This window comes from Pholis gunnellus (genome assembly GCF_910591455.1).
Source record: "Pholis gunnellus genome assembly, chromosome: 7".
NCBI classification, from domain to species: Eukaryota; Metazoa; Chordata; class Actinopteri; order Perciformes; family Pholidae; genus Pholis; species Pholis gunnellus.
The window spans coordinates 10,312,557-10,333,208 of NC_136533.1; the positions used below are offsets into that span (position 1 = coordinate 10,312,557).

Consider the following 20,652-nt stretch of genomic DNA (forward strand, 5'->3'; position numbering starts at 1 on the left):
CATCTGTTATGTGAACAGCAACTTTCATGTTCTCAGCGGAGGAGCCGGTGGGCTACAGTATTTAAGACTGATCCAAACATGTCCAACAATTACTCAAGATTAACTGGTTCTTTATTTTGGAGATTTGTCTTTGTTTACCATACACATTTGGATACAGGACAATTACAAATATTACAGAAAGAAATGGTTGAAAACATAACTGTAATTTTAAGCATACAGTAAACAGGTTCACCTTTTTACAAGCATAGTAATGGTATAAAATGAAATAGTATTACTAGAGCATAACAAGAAGAAGACATAAGAGAAGAAGTATACAAGGAAATAAAATAGAAAACACAAGTTTTTAGATGTATTAAGGCATCAACAGGCAGAGTTCAGCTGAGCCCAGAGCATGAAAAAGGCAAACTGGATCAGTCCAACATTGCTCTCAGCTGCTCACATCTACATGCATCTCAAACAAACAGATGTAGTTGCCCAAGTTTGTGGCACAGCCAGCCAGCTATTGAACATAAAATTCAACCTAAAATTCAAAATCAGATTCTTCTCACATATTAGCCAAATAAACACAAATTGTCCTTCATATCATTTCAAAATAAAAAGCTACATCTTTCTCCGTGTTGTCATTTAAGCTCGATATAAATATCAAATAGACAGTTCAACTCTTGTCCCATTTAAATAAAAACAGATTATCACACGTTGCTGCTTCAAACTACTGATTATGAATATGTAGTGTCATGACAACAATTAAACTGACGTGTTTATGTCTCGGTAGTTACGTTTCATTAAGTGCTCGGTGCAAAATAAAAAAATGAGAACGCGTTTCTTTCCTTCACTACACGGACACAGCTAAGGAAAACAAGCACACGAACTGGGCGATGGCTGACATGCTTTGTGTGATGGAGCAAACATAGTTCAGTAGGTAGGGGCAGGCTTTCATTAGCTCCGACGTGTTGGTAAACAGAGGCACATTAAAAAGGGATCTCTTCACTCACTGTCGACAGTCAACATGCACCACCTGCTGCTGCTCCACAACTGGCCATTGCAGGACAAAATCTGCCCTTCCTCACAGTACTAAGAGCTGCACAGATTTGTCATCATAAAAAGCTACTTCACATGTCAGACATTGGCCTTGAGAAACGGCTGGGCTGTTCTGAGATGAAAGCGTAAAGCAACCCGCCTATTAACTGCCAGTGGAGTGAAGAAAATCATTTGGTAAAATTGTGTTACATCTGGGCTATAACCTCAATGCAAAAAAACAATGCTAGAATGTTTTTGCTGTAACAACAACCAAAACAAAAATATAATTATACATAAACTTATAGTAAAGGGAAATACTTAAAACCCCGTAATAAGCAAGTTCTCAGTTTCTAAATGATACAAATTATTATTCTAATGGCAGATGGAACCAATGCTAGGTTTGTATGTAAGGTATCAAGTATTTGGTTTATCATAGTGGCAATTAAATAAATAGACTTACACTACAATAACAGTAAGTTGTCTGGCTTAGACACAGTGTATACGATTTTCTTTTTCGTTCCTTACAGCAAATATTGATTATCATCAGCCCTTTGGTTACAACATCGAGTGAAAAGCCATAAATATTACATGTGTTTCAGCATGCATGGAGACTTGGTTTTTCACCCGTGAGCACTTATATTATCAGCAGATTAGTAGAAGAGGGATGGCTTTGAATTAAGGAAAGCTCTAGCTCTTTAATAAAATAAATGTCTGTGAGAGTGTGTGCGAGTGTGTGTGTGTGTGTACTGGACAAACAACACAGGCACTACAGCACAGTGGTGGTCAGTATCACAATACACAAGCAGGGTAATCTACACCAACATGTCCTCCCATCATGTCCTGCTGATTGACCAGCAGCTCGCTGGGCTAGAGACACTCGGACAGCACCTCATGTTTGGGCATAGACGGATAGATCATGGGCGTGCAGGTACAATCACTGTTGCCGTTTTGGCTGAGTTGGATCTTCAGTTTCTCCACTTCGTAGTTATGGAGATACTCCTGGACCAGGTAGCGCTCTCTCTTTACCCGAGCCCTCACATCAGAGGGAACATCAGGAATCATCCAGGCCACAAAGAACTTGACCAGGAACACAACATGCTGCGGAGGAAGAAGGCACGACAGGTTAGTTTTACTTACTTGTGTCAACAAGAGTTGCTGAAAAAAAGCTCTGCATGGATTTATATTCTATCTGAAAGATGTGTTTGTGGGAGAAGAGGGGTTACTATTAATGTAACAATTGACTACAGTCCAAGGTAAGAATGTGAGGCTCAGTTCCAGTGGTCAATAAGCGGTGGTGGTGGTGGTGGAAGCACTGCAGCCTTACCTCCACGATAATGATGAAAGCCAACTTGGCAGCCAGAATATGCCAGAACTGCATAGTGACGGAGTACTGCTTCTCATGGCCAGGAGGGTAGCGGTAATCACGATACCTAAGAAGAAGAAACAAGATTGTAAAGTCTTTCACTCAAGATTGTTTAATGACATTCTTCAGTCCATTCTGCAAAGGAAATGGAAGTAATAATTACTCTGGTATTATTGTGCATGCTACATAATAATACCTATAAAAGGAATAAAACAATTAAAAAAATAAATACAATATTAACAACACAACATTTAAATCTGAAGTTGAATAGTGGTTCAGTATCTCTGTGGCTTTACTATATTAAAATGTCTTAAATTTGCTTAAAAATAGAAAACTATTGTATGTATATGTATATATATATATATATATATATATATACATCCACTTGTGGTAAAAAGTAACAAAGCTCATTTACTTAAATACTGTATTTAAGAACAACTTAGAGATATTTGTACTTTACTTTATACTTCTACTCCACTACATTTCAGAGGGAAGCATTGTGCTTTTTACTCTGCTACATTTCAATTAGTTAGATTTTACATACAAAACATTTGATCAATTTATATATTGTGATACATCGTTATGGATTGAAGGCCCTGCACACCCACACCGGTGTTTTTAACTATCGTGGCTCTTTAGACCTTATCAGGTTGGAGTACTAAAAAGAGTGATACACTTTTAACAATACTTTGGGGGTGGACCATGGTCATGCAAGGTCTTTGAACTACCCAACACAGAGTTATAAAATAGTTCAGTTTAGCTTCACTCATCTAGCTACATTAAAATGCTACCCACATTTTAAAGCACCTATAAGACTAGTAATCCACTGATGACGCGTTACAGTTTGATGCGTTAGAAATGGGTCCTGACTAAGCGTCATCATGTGATGAGTTGGGAATGAGAGTGGGTTGGGTATTTCTACTTTTACTTAAGCAAATAATCTGAGTACTTCTTCCACCACAGCCATATTTTCACATGGAAGTAGAAACATAATCTACAAGGATTCTTTCTCTCTTATGCACAGAGCCTCACAATCACACAAACCTGCAGGTAGTGATGGAGCTGTTGAACCAGGAAGGGCTTTCGCCGTCATCAGGCTTGCTGTCCAGTGGGATCGCAGAGATGTTAAACACAGACAGGCTGTTGTTTATGTAGCCTTTCATATTCATCTCACCGTCTGGCTGGTAGGCGTACATGTACACAAGCCGAGGGATCATATCAGAGGTGAAGGCCACAATAAACGCCTAGAAAGCAGGGAAAGAACCGGTGTGAGGAAAACTAGAGATACAACTAGATAATGAGCAGACACAAAGCACACAGATGATGTCGATCACTCACATTTGTGACCACAGAGAGTACGGCCATCCCATTGAGGATTTCCTGCCAGGCTCCGATGCTGTGAGCCTTTGATGCCACAGGACGTCTGAATTGAGTGGTGAGCTTCCAGGCATCCACTCTAACCTCGATGATGTTGTTGATAAGTGCCAGCAGGGGTGCCAGTGGAAAGGAGGCGACGAACAGAGTGATGAAACCAAACTGGATCACTGGGACACAAAGAGAGAGGTTAGTGAAAGACAGTAAAATGAAAACAGCACCATCTACAGAATCTCAGCAGACACTGCATTTATCCATCCATCCATCCATCCATCAGTCTATCTATCTATCTATCTATCTATCTATCTATCTATCTATCTATCTATCTATCTATCTATCAATCTATCTGTTTGTCTTGGTTTTGTTGTAGGCCTGGTCTGAACTGAAACTGGACTTCACTAAAATGGTCTTGAAAACCTTCAAGTGGTTCTTTATATCTTGTTCTTTGTGTAATGGATTGACTATGCAGTGAATGTTTACCCATTTCCAGGTACTCGTAGAAGAGGCCCAGCTGTCCAAAGCCCTGCAGGTCGTGGTCCTGCTCCCAGCGGCTGTACAGACTCTCTGGGTGGTTTCGAGCCTTCCTGCTGCCCCACCAGTTCATCAGCCACCTGAAGGACACAAGAGGGCGATAGAGAGCTGTGAGAGTTCCCCTTCGAACAGCCATATTGAAGGCTCTAATAGAATTGTAAACATGAATAGATGACTCAGTTTCTAAACATAGCACCGGTCTATCTGAACTGAGCATAACAGTCAAGGTTCATTTCAGTATTCGTTTAGAGTGGAAACGGATTATGCAGCCACTGATAACAGGCCTTTTCAAAGCAGACATTTGGACTTCTCATTGTAGCAAAAGCACAGATGTAAGTAATTAACATTAACGATGGCTCGGATGCCGTTACTACATTACTTTGAGTACTTTTCTAAATCATCTTGCAGCAGGAACTGACTGACAAGGTTTTGAATGTCTAAAAAGAAACAACTTTTACGCTGACTTCTAAAAAGATCAATGATATCAAAATATAAAACAAAGCCCCAGCCATGGTTGATGTACTGTATCTATGAGTTATGTGATGTAGCTGCAAAGCCTGTAAAGACTGTGTGAGTTTTTGTATCTTTTCTTGTGCTTTGAATGGTCGGTTTCGTTTTACTCACGGGACCAGAGCCTCCTGGATGTTGCCCCACACCTGTTTACCAGTCATCACTATCACCAGCTGGGTGGTCAACTCAATCAAACAGCCCCCAGGGTCACACTGGATGTAGACAGGTAAATGGGAAAGAAACAATCATTAAAGATCCAAGTCGAATAACCGGGGCTGATCCAATAGAATGTAATGTAGTTATATCTCTACCTCTTCATTCCTCAGTTTGCTGCCAAACATATACGCATAATCTCCAGGAAAGCCGACAAACTTGCCCTTAAAGAAAGCCACGTAGAAGCAGGAGGAGTAGTAGTTTACAAACTGGAAGAGGAACATCTTCACCGTCAGTTTGTTCTCATACTCCAGGTGAGTCTTGGGAATCTCTGCCACATTGTAAAAGATGATAACATATAGATTTTGAGTACATAAACGAAAAAGGGAACACATTTCACACTTGTGAATGGATACATAAAGACACAGAAGTTTAATAATCTTGGACACGCTCTCTCACTCTGACCCTCACCCATGTCAGTGATCCAAACAGCCACTCTCTCATACATGAGGTTGAGGATCATGATGATGACAAAGTTGATGCAGGAGGCTGTGACAGAAGTGGCCAGCTGTGGCGTGATGTAAGGGCCAACCACCTGTATGTGGGTGGTGGCACTGTCCTTCATGATGCTGGCGAAGGCTGCGTATACCGCCAGGCGGTACGCAATCACCCCAATGATGCAGGCAATGATCAATGAGATCTTCAGGACAGAGACAACAGAAACAACATGAAAGACAACTACATGGCACAAGACAAAAGTACAGTACACAGAGAACACCATACAAAATGTGATGCAAGTGCAAAAACCAAAACAAATTTAGACATGTGAATAAAACAAGGTGAATTATAACAAACATACATGTTAGGAGGAACTGTCATGCTTAAAGTGTGCACACATGTCCCATGAAAAGAAATATCCCATAATCTTCCTAGCTCATGCACATGTTACAGCTTGTTATTAAGAGTCAGTACAGTAATACTCTGGGCCAAAATGTTTCAAACTGCAAGACTTTGGTCCTATATAGGTCATATTTCTAAGAATGACATAATTGTGCTCATATTTTTAGAATTTAAAGTAAGTGACATAAATATAAACTATTCTGACTTGGTCTCAGCTCCCACATTTTTAAAGAGAGGTCCATTTCTTAGGAGTTTTATACATACTGGCCCTGGTCACATGATACTAGTGATGATGATGATGATAATAACCAGTATGATGAGAAAGACAAAAAGACACAGAGTGAAGAAGCGGGTAGAGGATGAAAGTCATTTAGATTCATCAAGTGTACCAAAGATACAATGCTCACCCATAAAACGACCGTGGCTCCAGACAGACATGTGCGTGCACACTTGCTTGTTATGGGTAAGTATGGTTCCATTTCCTATATCATGAGCAAGCAAAGCATGGACACAGGAGTCAGTCACCCTTTGTTATATCCTGAAAAGACAGCTCTAAAAGAGGCCAGGCTCCTTTAATTACCACTAACTGGCCCCAGATGCAAGGCAGAGCGCGGTCGCCCAATTACAGCTTTTTGGGTGTAGGTGTTTCGGTCCAAGTCCAATTCTTTCATCTAGCGGTCTCCTAGTGAAGCCAGCCTTTCAAGATACTGATCCACCAGACAAACAATAATGCAGTACAAAAGCAAACTCGTGCCTCTGAGTCTTTCCAGAAATGTCTGTTATCTACACAAACTACGCCACACCAAAACCAATTCCTCACCAATGTGGCATTCCATGTTAGGTGCCACCCTTACCCAGAGTGTCACTGTGGCCCAGCACAGCAACAACTTCCCCATAAAATCTGTTGCAGTCCTGTGAAGAACCCACTCCATTTCCTAAAGGTGGGTGGGATGTGGGCAAGGCAAATTATAGCACCCTGCTTCTGTTCATTTTACACATCTGTGTCTGTCACTATCCACAACTATGTGTTCCTGACCCCGGAAAACACAGATGGTCAATTTTCAGTAATATTGTTTTTAATCAAAAAGTCTCCATCTACAAGAGTTTTTTTAGTTCATGAATGACTCCAAACAACTGAAAAGTTTTCAAATCAATAAAACAGTTATTGTAATCTGACCAAGCCTACCAATCAGTATGTGCGTCTGGTAACGCCTTGTGGAAGCTAAGCAGACCTAAAGCTAAAAGTATTAAATAGCATATTAGTATTTAATAAGCACACAAACACCTGAGTGATGCGGTTCAGCTTTCGGTTGGAGCACTTGGATTCGTACTCTGGCCGAAGCTGAAGCTGCTGTTGTTCCTCCTCAAAGTCGACCAGATCCCATTCGTACTCCAGACGAGCCTGCCGCCTCTTCCAGAACTCCAGAAACAGCGTCACTGTAGAGCATACGGCGCAAAAATTTAATTTTTCAGTGTTTTGACCACCATGGACCTCCATCTTATTGGTGTGGTTGCAAAAGTAGCAGATCTCAGCACCTCAGTAGATGCAAATTAAGTGAGAAAATTATTTTTTGTGATTTGGATGATCAAGTCATTTAAATACAGAGCGAGTAACTGTGATTTAAATTCATCAGCTCCCACTAGGTGGTGCACTGGGTTAGAAATTACAAAATGCAGAGAGCAGACATTTTTACTCACCCCAAATCCCCATAAATATGGCGAAAAACACTGTTCCCACATTGTCAAATAGGTGCGATTGCTGAAAGAAGAACATGTTGGAGAAATAATGAGATAATGAATCACGGATTTGTTGACATTTAGCTGCAACCACCCTTTAAATGTCACATATTGTAGGTAGAACATAACTCAGGATGAACAAAAACTGTCACAAAGCCAAGATGTCTCACCCATGAGGAGTTGCATGTTGTGTTGAGTTTCCAGTAGCCACATTTCTTGTCGCACAACGGGCACATAATAATATTCCCTCCGACCTTCTCACTACATATTTCTTTACTGTAGGGCAATGAGACAAACAGGGAGATCGGTCATAAAACAATAGCTAATAAAACAATGACATCTGGAAGACCTACAAAACAGGCTGGTAATTAATAAAAAAAATCACCTCCAATCGTTGTCATCGTAAGTGAGTAATCCATAGACGAAACAAATCGTCCCAACTATTGCAGCAAACAACAGCATCTCAGTGTAGAAGCCCAGCCACGCAAAATAAATACCTATCTTCTCCCCATAATACTTCCTGTTGAAGGGAAAAAACAACATGTTTGCAGTAAATTCTTTAATTAAGATTTAGATTTCTGCTAAGTCACATCTAATACCGAATGAGGTAACACAATAGGGATTGGACATATGGCCAATTGATGAAAGCCCTTGCATTTGCAGTATAACAAACTGGACGTCTGTGGCAATATAACCAAAAATAATCACAGGTGACTCTGTATATCAGGGAGGTGGGAGCAAAAAACACACCTACAATTACCACTTATCACCATAGGTACTGCCAAAATTAAAGAAACAGAAATCTTCGAGATTGTAACTTTAATGTCGAGTAAATACACATCAGGTGTGAGCACTCTGTTTTAAAGTGTTACCTGATAAGATTGAGGGGCTGCTCCTTGTAGAAACAGAAGAATCTGGCCCAGTGTTTGTGGAGATTGTATCTGTCACTTTCGCAGTTAGCATCCTTCGATCTTGACCAGTATCTGCACTGCTCGCACAATTGAAAACACAGTCACATTCATATTGCAAAGTTATTCATCCTCGCAAATGCCATATCCAACACTGCCTCCAACAAGAGGTTACTGAGGAAAAGTAAAGAGTGCAAATTTCATTGAAGTCTCTGTCTTTTTCCAATGAAAAATAAAGTTCCCCAAAAGAGGCTCACATCATGCAGGGGGAAGGCAGCAGTGTAAGTGCCATTGTTGAGCAACCTCTTGATCCCCTTCTTGTCTTTATCTCCACATTCATCCCTGAAGTACAAACAGCGGGACAGGATGTAGTAGAGCTGGGCACAGGGAGATATAGGATATAAGGATATAGTTTTGTTGGATACAAACAGAATGATAAAGTTGCTTCTGTATTCCCAATAGCTTAAGATAATGGACATAAAATAAGATATTACCTACAAAATGTATAGGTTAGTCGCTAAAATAAGCCTTTTAAAAATGCAACACACTTGGAGGCCTGCACACAGAACTGCAGCGTCTGTAGTATTTAATATTGCAAATTCTGATTTGATGTGAATGTCAAAGGAAAGTTTCAAATTTAACATTCACAAACAAGACAAAAAAAAGTAAAAGTATCCTTACTATCCTGTTGCGAGTAGAAGGCGAGAAGAACGTATCTTTGTTGTCGATGAGGAAGAAGTCAGACTTGCTCTTGTCAAAGGGAGCTGTGAAATAATCTGGCTGGGGGTGCATGATGTGCTCCGGTAGACGGAAAGGGGTGGACAGCCAGTTCATCGGCATGTCGCTGTTGTCTGGGATGTCGTTGGCCTTGAATGGGACCTTAACCTTCAGCACATCTGCGTAGGTGGCCAACACTTCCCATGGAGCGTGGATCTTCACAAAATAAGTCTTTCCATCGTCTGACTCCTGATGTGAGACAGGTGTCACAGTATAAGGAGTGTAGGTCAACTGATTCATAAACTAAAATATAAATTCAGTAAAAAAGATTTTTTATACAGGTCATATGTAAAAGACACTTTTGTACTGGTTTATTGTTTTACCGCAATTATTGTCTTTGTAAAAACAATGAATAAATAAAATACACACATACCCCTCTTTGTGAGCCACCTAATATCCTTTTACATGAGACACAATCAATAAATAATTGGATGCTCTTACCGATTTATCTTCCGTCTCCAGCTCCAGGCCGACATTCACTAGATTGGCCTCATACAGCCTTCTCCTCTCCTTAAGAGGGAAACAAAGCATATATGCATATATTTATTAGTTTTTATATAAATTCCTTTACTGCCATTGCACAACAGTGAAATCTATTGTCCAACAAAATAAAGTACACACAAGCTCTGTGCAAAAATGTTAAACACACGCTTGAAAGAAAGGAGCCTGAATACTGTACACATAAAATCAAGGATCATTTAAGATTGTGAAATGTATAGATATATGTATCAATAATGAAATATAATGTGGATCAAGGGCTGCACGGGGGTGTAGTGGCTAGCACTGTTGCCTCACAGCAAGAAGAGGGACCGGGGTTATGTGTGGAGTTTGCATGTTCTCCTTGTGTCAGCATGGGTTCTCTCCGGGTTCTCCGGCTTCCTCCCACAGTCCAAAGACATGCGGTTTAGGTTAATTGAATACTCTAAATTGCCCGTAGGCTTGCATGTGAGCGAGACTGGTTGTCTGTCTCTATGTGTCGGCCCTGCGATAGTCTGGCAACCTGTCCAGGGTGTTCCCTGCCTTCGCCCATTGTCAGCTGGGATCAGCTCCAGCCCCCCGCGACGCTGAACAGGATAAGTGGTTAAAGTTAGCGGACGAAAGGAAGGAAGGATGTGGATCACATTGCGTGATGCACAACTGAGAATATACAACTGAAATAAGGTTGAATAGTGCCGAGGTAAGTAAATCAAGCCAAAAAACAAACAAACGTGAAAAAAATAGTAAACGTGGAGTCACAGTCATTGCAGCCGGTGCGAAAATAGTACAAAATAATTACACAACTACTATTAAAACAGTTGTGGACAAGACAGGACGTAACATAAGATTCCATAGGGCACCTGGAATTAGGTTTCATGTCCAATTGTCCATATCATCAATAATTCCAACAAAGAAAGGTACCTCCTTGTTAGAGCTGAGATTTACTATCACATTTTACAACACATGTGGATTCTACACAGGAACTGGCCTCCTGACTGCCCTTCCTCATTCAGTGGAACAAATGAGAGAGTTCCTGACCAGCACAGAGGTCTGAGTGTTGACTCACTGACGAGGATGTGGGTAAAATGTGAGTCGGCTGTGACACACTGCCTCATAGCCGAGTGGTAACACAGAGATGTGAAGACTAACAGCCGAGTATCAAACACAAGTCTCTCTGCACCCAACAGCTGACAAGACACAAAAACAAATATGGCCAGCTACAGTTTGGAAATACTTTAATGCAGTTTTACTAAAAGAAAAAGGGGGCTGCCAGTCTACCGCTAGATTTGACCTTCTCAGAAAATTCCTCAAGAGGATTACTTACACAAGCTGAGAATAACAGTGTATCTAACGTAATCAGTGTTGTGGTTTTTGGGGCATGCTGCTGACGCACACAGTGAACTTTGAGGATATCCTGTGAGAAACAGCTCTCACTGTGCAAATCAAAAAGTGGAAATAGCATCAGCTGTTCTTTTGTGGGATATTTTAGGATTTCAAGATACTCAATTCTGGAATAAATACAACAATAACACTGAATAACAAGTCATCAAGAAACAATCATCAGTTATTACAAACACATGCATGCAGCTAGGCTAATATTTTGGACATACAGTCTTAGAAGTTGTTTCTTACCTGTTTTCTCTCCCCATCTTTGTCGTCTACATAGGACAGGACAAAATCAATCATACGCACTCCATCCCGGAAGAACACAGAGTTTTTGCTGTGTTGTTGTTTGTCAATCTATAAACGAGATGGAATAGAGTTATCAGCATTTAAACACACACGTACAGTATCAGCTCAACAAGTATCTGGATGCATTCAAACACAGCAGAGCAGAAAGTGAAACCATTTATGTGTCAGTAGCTCTAACAGCAAAACCCAGAGAACGAGGCCGCCACACCACTTCACACACGACTGTTTTTTAAAAACAAAAATACAGATTATTATATTTTCACTCCAAACACAAACGGTATGCTAAATGGAGGGGAACTGCTATGGCTAAGATGTTTCATGGCGATCATGTCCCTTGTATATGATTTACTGAAGATGAGAATAGGCATTAACATAAATCTTTGTTGTTTGACATAATTTCATCCATGAACAAATCTATGAAATCGAATGATTTGACTTCAGGTCATCTGAACTCATCGAACACTACCTCAGATTACATGTCATAGCAAAGGATATGTGGAAAGGACAACACATTCACAACCACCGCTCTCTACACAACAGGGACATTCAGCATCCATATCGGGCTCAACACAACCAACACTGGTGCAGTTCACTTGCTTTTCTGCAAATCCTTCAAGCCATAGCGTCTAAAACCTGTATTGGTGGCTAAAGAAATTCCCAAAATGTGCTAGCCAGTAAATGCTAGCCTTTCGGCAGCCACAGGGCAGAAGAGAATGCTTCAAGAGAGGAAAGGAGGGCATGCTGCTAGTTCTGCTTCAGCTGTTCAGAGAGCTAAATATAACCGAGTAACAGTTACTTCGGTCATCACTACAGTAGCTACCTACATTGCACTGCAGACAATTTAGAGCACTCAACGTTGAACATCACAAAATACATTGCACTCTACTGTAGTTCTGACTGAGCTGGCCCCGTCCATCAGCACAAAGCTGCGACGGTAGGGAGGAAAGGAAGAGCACATTACCTCCATGACCCACTCCCTTTACGGCTATGATGCATCAGCGGAAAGGCTGGCTGTCTGATAGGCAAATTTGCCTTTCTCCAGGGAGCGCGATCCAGCTCTGAAAGCCTTGTTTCTCTCACTCTCACTCCACTGATCCCCGGCTAGAGGAGTTCCATCTAGTCAGCCCACCTCCCTAAACAAGCCCTTACTTGCTCAGACATCTAGCAGAGAGAGAGAGAGAGACACGAGGAGGGATACTAGGAGAGAAGTAGAGGAGACTCCTAGAGATGACATCAGCACGGGGATAGCATAGCTGATGCCAGATAGCTAACTAATGTAATGAGAGCACCGCATCAGGAGAGGTGATATCACTGTACTGTACAACACTGACCATCAGGGGAGCAAAAGTCCCTCAAACATGCCGTCTAATATTTCAGATCAGCAAAATTCTAGCTGAAAAGCTAACACATAAGGTCAGTTTGCAATCCAGAGACCTTACCACAATGGTGTTAAGTGCAAATGGGACACTATCAGTGGTAAATGCATGCCTCAGACAAGTAGTGATATACTACTATTGAGACAGCTCTACAGCTGGATCTTTCACCCTGATTCCTACTATACCAACTTATAAAACAATTCCTGTCCACGTGTTCAATCTTTTTTTACTGTTTTCTTATCCCAATACGTTGTAAGTTCTGCTCTACACTACCTCCCAGACTAGATTGGACCATGTTGACCATGGCAGGGTTGGGTGCTTTCTTTAACTGGGACGTCGCTGCAAAAACTCTCAAATTTGCTGTAATTACAGATCAGCCGTATGGAATGAGTGCGTCTGCTGGGACCTGCTTCTGCTCAGTAAAGCTGGTAGAGGCCCCACAGCTCTATACATTTACCAGCTAACCTCTAAGTACTGGGTGTTTAGACATGTGTGTCTTTTATCTTAATTAAGGAGGGTAAATGCAGAACATGCTTAAGATGAATAGACTTCTAATTTCAGGGAGGGGTTTCTTTAAAATATCACTTTCAAAACATTTCTGTTTTAGGATGCGATAGTTCTTCAAACAGAACTTCAATGAACTGGTCACCTTTTTAAATATATCACAGCCGCTAAATTATATCATAATTTAAAATCTTCTCTCCATCCAATGACTCTCCTGTCTAGCTTTCTTTTCTACACTTCAACGTCATGTAAAGTAAAGTAATGCACTGTGATAAGTGTCACAAAACCTAATGGCAAGGTTGCAATTCTCTTCTCTTTTTCTTTGGTATATAATTTCAACAAAAGAACAGAACAGAGTTCTGTATTGTTAGACACATTTAGTTTATGGTTGCCTGCAGAACTCTGGGTTATTTCCTCATTGCAATCCTGAGACTTGCTCTAAACACAGAGAAGATTTTGTTTTTTTATCCAGAGCTAAAAAAGGTCAAATGAATATGCAGGAAAATGTATCTGGTTCAGTGAGCCTCCCTAAAAGTTCACAATGAAAACCCTGCTGAAAAGTTGCATGCAGCTGAAAGTTCTTGTAAGAGGACTTTACACTCAGCTTTTGTTTCCATTCTCCATTATAAAGGCAATTTATAGATGTGCAGCTGCCTCCCTCTAAAACTCCTTCATGCGAACTTCCACTCGGCTGAATTGCAGGATTTAGTCGGAGGAAGCCTGATTATTAGAAACGCTTGTGGGCGGTTTTTGTTCTTTAAGATTAGCAGCCGGTAAAAAAGGGTAATGATTCCACTTTCAATCAAAATGGCTTTAACACTAGTTAAACAAGACCACATTTTAGAGGATTCCAAAGAAGAAGCCGACGGTAGACTTTATGGCTAGTTAGCCACAGCCGAGTCCAGTCCTGTCATGAGCACAGGGCAGGGCTATGATTACAGTAAAGACTATATATACTTAAAGTACACAAGCACACATATATGCGCGCACACAGAAACAGCTAGGCAAATGACAAATGCGATGCATGTGCAAATGGGCACTTTGTAATTATGCTGTAACACCACCAGGCTGTTGATCTCTCTTCAGTGAAGCGGACGGTTATCACAGGTGAGAACAAAGCAAGGGAAAAGGACTCTTATGATGCATCAACTCATGCCAGCATGTTTCCATCACTCTTTGCAGCCAAAACAAAACTTGCTCTCTAGAAGCCACCATCAGCTCTCTACAAAGAACTGAGTATTGATTTCATCTCTTATGTCCAAGCTTTTTCTCTCTGACTAATGCCGGTGGAGAAACTGAACACTGAACAGACATTTCTCAAGAAGGAAATAAAGGCTGGCAGGCAGAAATATGCATAAAGTTGCGTAGCATCACATCACAAGCCTGTTTTACCATGCCATACCCTGGAACGAAACTTCAGGAATAGCGCCCGCTTTCTCGAGAGCTGTGGAGGAACCGATTGAATAGTGAGGGAAAGCCTAACAACACAACAAATTCAACAAAACACAGCTAAAACTGTAGCAGCAACCTTACAGAGGTGATCAAAATGTCAGACACTCAACACGTGCGTTACGTCAACACATTACAGATTATGTCCAAAAACACTTCATAAATGTTAGAAGTAAAGTTACGTCTTGAGTTCAGAGGTGATGCAAAATTACACAAACAAGCACACTGACACAGCGGCATGCATCTGTGCCCCCGACTGGTGTCTTACCCCAGTCAAATCACTGATTCGCTCTGGGGTCTGAGGATCAGACTGTGGACTGTCGCTGTGGTCAGAGGGGGACAGGGAGGCCAGGCTGGTGTTGAGAGAATCACAAGTCTCTACACACACATTGGGACTTAAAGGAGACTTTAAGTACAGTGTGAAAGGGCGGAGGGACAGACAGGAGAAAAAGGGTTAACCCTGACTTTCCCATGGCATGTACAGGTTGTAAACTAGTAAACGTTTATTGGAAAAATTGATGTAATCTCAAAACTAAGACTATAAATTGTGGGCAAGATAGGCAAGTTAACCCTTCTACCACATGTTGGCTGTTGATTGGAGGGTGATTTACAATAAGAAAATCAGTGTGACCGATGGGGAAATCTGAAAGCATTTCACTTGTACACAATGAACTTCCCGCTACCATGTTTTTAGGAGGTGAAGATGTGATACTGTTGGACAGAAATCTTTAATTTATCTGTCTTGGGAAGCCACGGTTAACTCAAATGAACAATGGAGTGCGTAGATCAGCGATGTCAGCAAAACGACAATAGTGCATGGTTGTGTGGCATGTGCGCTGTGGAGATGTTGAAGGTGCAAAACCAAAAGACAGTGATGCAGGGTGGATGTCAGCTGTAGGAAGGGTGAGACCGAGTTAACACGTGGCTTTTATAGGCTGGAAGGCCCAGATGAGCTTGCTCAAGCTGACGACCCTCACTTGTCAGCCGGCTGCCTGTTGAGGTTGGCCAGGACACCCTGCAAGACAGTGGGAGGGGCGTCACAATTAACATATGGGTACATACCGGTGATTGTCCCTGCTGGAGGGATCCTGTGCTGGTTGAGGCATGTTGGTTGTAGCCATTCATATCATCTGCAAGACAGTAACATAAGAAACACTAAATCAGCAATAGAATTACCACTGCTAATCAGGACAGTATTCTCCCATTCTAGAAGAATAATAAGTAGCATATCAAATCTCAGACAGGCAGGTTGGAGGCGGTAACGTTTCAGGCATATGAACAGCTGCCTCAGTTATTAGAGGAGCACTGACAGACCGCCAATGTTGTGGTCTATATTTGTACAGCATTTTGTGGCAGTGTTCCCAAAGGCCAGATAGCGTGACTCAACTGGAACACTGTGAAAGAATACAAACAGCCATGTTGCTACCGCTACGGGAGTGACTACAGGAAACGAGACTGAGAAGTCCGGTAAACTCCCTCCATGTGATTGAAAGCTGCTTGTGTGATGAAACATGGCTTTAGCGTGCTGAAGTTCTGCTCTCACCCTCCATTCTGTGCCCGACAAAAGCAATTACAACCTTCTAGTACATTCAATCTGAGTAAAAATATTTAAATAAACAAATAAACAACAAATAGCAGGGCAGATGGAAAAGCACGACAAACATCAAGTGCTGTCAGCAGCACTTTCGCCAAGAAATCTCAAGGTTTTAGTCTCTGTGTCTGTGTTTAAATAGAACCGTCCTAATTGATGGTCTCTCCGAGTTATATTTAGTCTGGACTCAACACACAAAATGTGCTTACACAAACCTGAAACAAGCATTTAAACCGTGTAATATGTAAACCTTCTCTGTCTCTACATTATTACACAGTAGGTCAGCAAAGTATAAGTTAGTGGTTCGAAACAAAAATAAATTACATTTTTCAGAACTGGCATTTACCACTGCAGACCTTTGTTTTTAGTATTTGTTATAATAAATCACAGTTTTTCCCACAGAAACAATGCAACAACTAAAAGAAATTGGAATATGAAAGTGAAGCTTGCTGTTATCATTTGCATACACAGCATGCTTATTGATACCTACTGTATATCTTTTGAGTTATGGCAGGATGTGGAGGTTTAGGGCGGACCGTTATCCACCAGTAGTGACCCTTGAAGAATCAGTTCTTTAAAATACAATTCACATGTGGCCACCCTTTCATGGCAGACTTTTATAGTGCTTCAACAACAACATTAAATCCAACTTCTTGTTTCATCTTCCTTAAAAACACTTGATGATACCGACTTTGATGAATAGTTTGCTGTCATTTGTTCCAAAATATGTTTCTTCCACAACATATGCACACAGCTGAGCATATTTTTGCACAGTTGGACTCAGTATTAGAGCACTCGGTATAAAGCCTCTCTCAGCGAAAGCCAACAGTCTTTTCCCACCTCAGAAGCCTCCACAGTTAAGGCCTTGTTGAAGACAGAGCAGCTGATCACAGTGGAAATGCCACAAGGCTGCTTCTGACTCTGTTTTTATTACCACAGCAACTGACCAGACTCCAGACCTCATCTATCATTTACAACTCAGCTACATCGATACAACAAATAGAGCTGGTTTATTGAAACAACTGAGGTATGGACTACTTTTTAGCATATCGCTGGATCAAATGTTGTACCCATAGTTTTTCAGGGTTACCGTCTGCCACCTAGTAAGGGTGTTAAAGTAAATTCAGCAGCCTCATGTTTTCAAACTGCTTTATTTGTATATAAAATGAAACTGTAAGACTTTCACAAATCTGAAAAATCTGAAAAAAATGACTTTTTGCAGTGTTTATGCAGTCCGATTTACCATTAAATGACATTTAAAGACTCTCAGATTCTATATTTATTCATTTAGACTATGATTGTGGTGTCTAGAAATACTGGCGGTCTGGGGATATGCCAGGTAACAGTAAGACTTTCAATGAATTGTTGTTGGCCCTACCTCATACAATACGGTGAGCATATAGAGGCTGTTTTCCCATCAGCAGTCACCATTGTAGAATCTATGCACCTCTATATTAAAGTAATCACGATTTGGAATACTGTGTTATCTCAACACCCCATAAACACACAACACCAATGTAAGAGTAACAATAGATCACGATCCTGTAGTGATCGGCTATAATACGATTCTCTCTATGTTGCAGATAAAACACAACACTGGAGGGTATCCAGGGTGAATCCTCCTCCATTCAGCAACACCATAAAAGGCAAAAAGCCCAATCATCTAAGCGTTTGTTTGGAATGCACAGGAGGCCAGAAGCAGGGAAGGGTTTGGGGTTTGTGCTGGTGGATGAAGAGGTGCCTGTATGTGACCGAGAGTTTCCAGTAAGCAGGCCAGCTGTCAGAGGCTGGCTGGCTATATGTCACTGCTGCTTGCATAGAAACACAGATTATGAGCTTGTTATGGCGGGGGAAAGAGGAAATGTGCAGGGTGGGTACATCTTAAAAATAGTTGAGCAAAAGTTACTTAAATTAATTGTACAAAATGTCCTGTGTGAAGGTGGTACAGGTTGTTTTTATACTGTACACTGCAATGTGTCAGCTGCCCCACTAATTTTAAAGTGTGCTGTTTAACTTTGTTGTCAAATGTGAAATGTTTTCGTTATGTTGTTATGGTCGTTAAAAAGTTTCATATAATATATTTGTCCATAATATTCATACAAAGTCATTTTTGAAGGGCTGTTGTTTTAGTGTAAAATGTGTTTAGTAGTCCATGAAAAGTTTTTTAAAAGTTATTCTTAACAGACTGGGGAATACCAACCTCAGTTTAGTCTTAATTGATTTCCCAGCAGGTCGGTATCTAAACACTAATGGAGCACAACACAGCGATATTTTGAATGTAAAACTACGGAACCGCAAGCTAACGGCAGACCCCGGCCGGCTGGCTTCGAATTTGAGCTACTCACCATTGAAAGAGTCAGTTGGGCTCATCTCAATCAAACTGTCCCCTCCTGTTTTCCCCGTTATTCTGTGCATGTTGAGTCTCTCGTGTACGCGAGTCGTGCTTATCGGTCCTCATGTACACCAAGATATCCCCCGACGGACGACTTCTGTCCCGCCTTCCCACGCTTTAGACTCCGAGCTGTTCTCCTTCACAGTGGTCCTCTTCAGCTCCTACACCGGGATAGTCGCCCAGGCTGCCCTCCTTCACCAACTGACCGCCGAGTGCTGCATCACTCCGGCATGGAGGGAGGTCCGTGTGGGGAGTGGCTCCACACCACAAGCCAATGAGCCCAGCGGTGAACAGATACTGCAGCCTAGTCGCACGTCTTATTTTAGGTTGGCCTATGTAAGTACAAATGGACGAACACAAACGGAAAGTTCAAATAACATGTAGCTATCTACCTAACATGCTAAAATACAGCGACAGAAGCTAACGTCAGGTAACGGTTCTAAAACAAATGACGCATGCCAGCCAATCAGGAACGAGTATTCTCCAGCAGACGTTGTCATGAAATGATGATATGTCAATTAAATCAATTAAAGGCAATGTATAAAAAAACAAGTAGACTATATTTAGACTGTGGGTTATCTCTTTGACACTGTTTTGATGTGCAGGGTCTTTTTTGTCACGTGGTGGTTGAAAAAGTAGTAAGTGAAACCAAGTAAACACGACCGTAGCAGCAATTACCCACACAATATCATCTGCAATCAAAATCACATACTTTGTTAATATACTAACGATTTTGAAAATACAGACTAGGTTACAAGGACTTATGTTTCTTTGATTGTGATGCTGTTGTCACTGTTCCTTAGATAATGTATTTGCTTAAAGGGATTAATTATATTTGTTTGGCAAAATGTCCAGAGTTAGAGCTTCCAGGAACTCCTTCACAACCAACCACATGAGCTTATTAACTCGTGCCTTTTCCAAAACTGTTTCATATTAAAGATCTTTAAAACTAAAGGTCTTTCACCGGAGAAGATGCTCAAACAGTTAAAGATCTATGGGAATGTTCTGTTCCCATAGTTGGAGCGTGAACCCACAGTGATGTTTTTAGGCTCAGTAAATAAAACATAACATGTTATTCTCTGCCGAGGAGCACTTTCCAGGACTGTGTGAACTCTATATCAAATCTTTCAGCAATCACGCGGATGTTTATTCTGGTGTTTTGTTCTGTTTTGTCTAAAGCAGCGAGATGTTTAGCTTATCTACCCAGTCGTTCACCTCATCTGTTTGTTTCTTCTATAACAGGGAGTTCAGGAAAGGTTTCTGCAGCTTTTCCCTGTTCCTCCCATCCACCTCTCTACCCTGTTCTTCCACTCCGGTCGTTTTTAGCCGCAGTGGCCCCCTCTGTCGCCCTTCAAGTGGTTCACACAGTCCTGCTGGTGTAATTATGTCGTGCTCCTCTGCGGGGTGTGGCCGTGTACAGAAATACAGCATCTTATTTTCGCGACCACTTTTTCTTTAGCCTCACAGCGCCTCTCTTCCTCATGTGGGTCTTCCTGGGTGTGCACTGCTTTCCAAGACTAATGGTGTAGCTCATCTTTAATAACAAGGCACAGAGGGCCACCCGTTTGACATGTTAGTTTTTCTTTTTTTTTCTACAGTCAAAGAGAGAGGATGGGAAACAGAAATAGGTCCACAAGACTGTGCGATAGGAATCACATGTAAGTTATAGAAAAACACACACACACAAGCTATACGCCCACTAATATCATGTAGGCCTACTGCATAATACTCCTATGTCACTATAATTTAAAGCAGATAAAGATTTTTACAAATATCTTTTAGAAATATGGAAACAGTATACATTCAAACAGCAAAACACAAAGAGAAAACTACTGTGCCAGTCGTTTAAATTAGCTCCAAGGAACATTAAATATACTTTAAGTATGGAAGTTATTCATTAA

The 20,652-nt window shown here is 41.2% G+C and overlaps 1 protein-coding gene across 5 annotated transcripts; it reads right to left on the minus strand.

Moving 5' to 3' along the window:
• Positions 1 to 93: 93 nt before the first annotated feature.
• ano5a (anoctamin 5a) lies at positions 94 to 18,939 on the minus strand. Of its 5 annotated transcripts, none has more exons than XM_079162870.1 (22): positions 18,705 to 18,939; positions 15,831 to 15,898; positions 15,037 to 15,174; positions 14,722 to 14,763; positions 11,380 to 11,487; positions 9,712 to 9,780; positions 9,175 to 9,459; positions 8,751 to 8,870; positions 8,458 to 8,573; positions 7,971 to 8,105; positions 7,756 to 7,861; positions 7,547 to 7,607; positions 7,134 to 7,285; positions 6,256 to 6,330; positions 5,420 to 5,648; positions 5,107 to 5,279; positions 4,910 to 5,007; positions 4,235 to 4,365; positions 3,719 to 3,924; positions 3,425 to 3,624; positions 2,342 to 2,447; positions 94 to 2,115 (listed from the first exon to the last, which is right to left on the minus strand). In XM_079162870.1, exons 1-22 carry the CDS (start codon positions 18,772 to 18,774, stop codon positions 1,885 to 1,887), a joined length of 2,919 nt encoding a protein of 972 aa, XP_079018996.1. In that variant the 5' UTR covers positions 18,775 to 18,939; the 3' UTR covers positions 94 to 1,884. The 5 variants fall into 5 exon arrangements, with proteins under 5 accessions (XP_079018996.1, XP_079018995.1, XP_079018998.1 ...); XM_079162869.1 differs by lacking the exon at positions 6,256 to 6,330 and adding an exon at positions 6,703 to 6,783; XM_079162872.1 differs by lacking the exons at positions 14,722 to 14,763; positions 15,037 to 15,174.
• Between the last annotated feature and the right edge of the window lie 1,713 nt (positions 18,940 to 20,652).

Excerpts from the sequence above, each read along its gene's own strand:
- ano5a (XM_079162869.1), bottom strand. The coding sequence starts at position 18,774 with ATGCACAGAATAACGGGGAAAACAGGAGGGGACAGTTTGATTGAGATG. Across the intron at positions 15,175-15,830 it reads TCCAGCAGGGACAATCACCG|TCTCCTTTAAGTCCCAATGT; the intron begins GTATGTACCCAT and ends CTGTACTTAAAG. Across the intron at positions 8,106-8,457 it reads CAGCCCCTCAATCTTATCAG|GAAGTATTATGGGGAGAAGA; the intron begins GTAACACTTTAA and ends TCCCTTCAACAG.